The following is a 621-nucleotide window of genomic DNA, read 5'->3' on the forward strand; positions in this document are numbered from 1 at the left end:
CGGGCCTCGCCCCCCAGCCCCGCACGCCCTCCAGCCTTGTCCCCGCATGCGGCCACACACTGTGGACGTGGCAGTGCCGCCATCTTGGGCGGGAGCGGAGCTGAGCCAGGCCGGGGGTCCCCAGCAGCCACACACGGTCCCGGTGCCCGGGCCCCCAACCTCAGCACCCCTCCTGCTTCTGGGGTGCAGCAAGCAGCACCCCCACCCCAGCATTGCTGCTCAGCCCCCAGCACGGCGCTCAGCCCCGGCCACACCAGCAGCACCTCAATCCCTCGCTGCCTCCACAACCCCGCATGGCCACCCTGGCCTCTCCCACAGCGCTGGCAGTGTGTGTTCCACACCGATCTCTGCACGTTCAGATCCGGGATCCCATCCCCGGACACCCCCCAGGTACCCCCGCACCACCATCCCCGTTCTCGGGGTTCACAAGGCACGGGACATTGCTCTGTGTATGGATGGGCTTTGTCCTCAGTCCCACGGAGGGTCCCCCACCCTGCTCCGTGTCCCCTCAGAGCCCCCACATCACATCTCACACCCGCAGAGCCCCCACCCCACTCTGCAGAGCCCCCACTCCGCACCCACCCCACACCCCGGCTCCACGCAGCCTCCCCGTTACGGTGG

General features: G+C 69.6%; 1 protein-coding gene across 1 annotated transcript in view; it reads right to left on the reverse strand.

Annotated features, from left to right (window-relative positions):
- The window catches only part of LOC102038091 (T-cell leukemia homeobox protein 3-like), a 2,004-nt gene extending 1,596 nt beyond the window's left edge, over nt 1-408 (reverse strand). Inside the window, exon 1 of the mRNA XM_014311334.2 lies at nt 342-408. Within this exon, the coding sequence (XP_014166809.1) occupies nt 342-408 (67 nt within the window). The remainder of the gene's footprint in view (nt 1-341) is intronic.
- Nucleotides 409-621: the final 213 nt, after the last annotated feature.

This window comes from Geospiza fortis, unplaced genomic scaffold, assembly GCF_000277835.1.
Source record: "Geospiza fortis unplaced genomic scaffold, GeoFor_1.0 scaffold1695, whole genome shotgun sequence".
In the NCBI taxonomy this organism is placed as follows: domain Eukaryota; kingdom Metazoa; phylum Chordata; class Aves; order Passeriformes; family Thraupidae; genus Geospiza; species Geospiza fortis.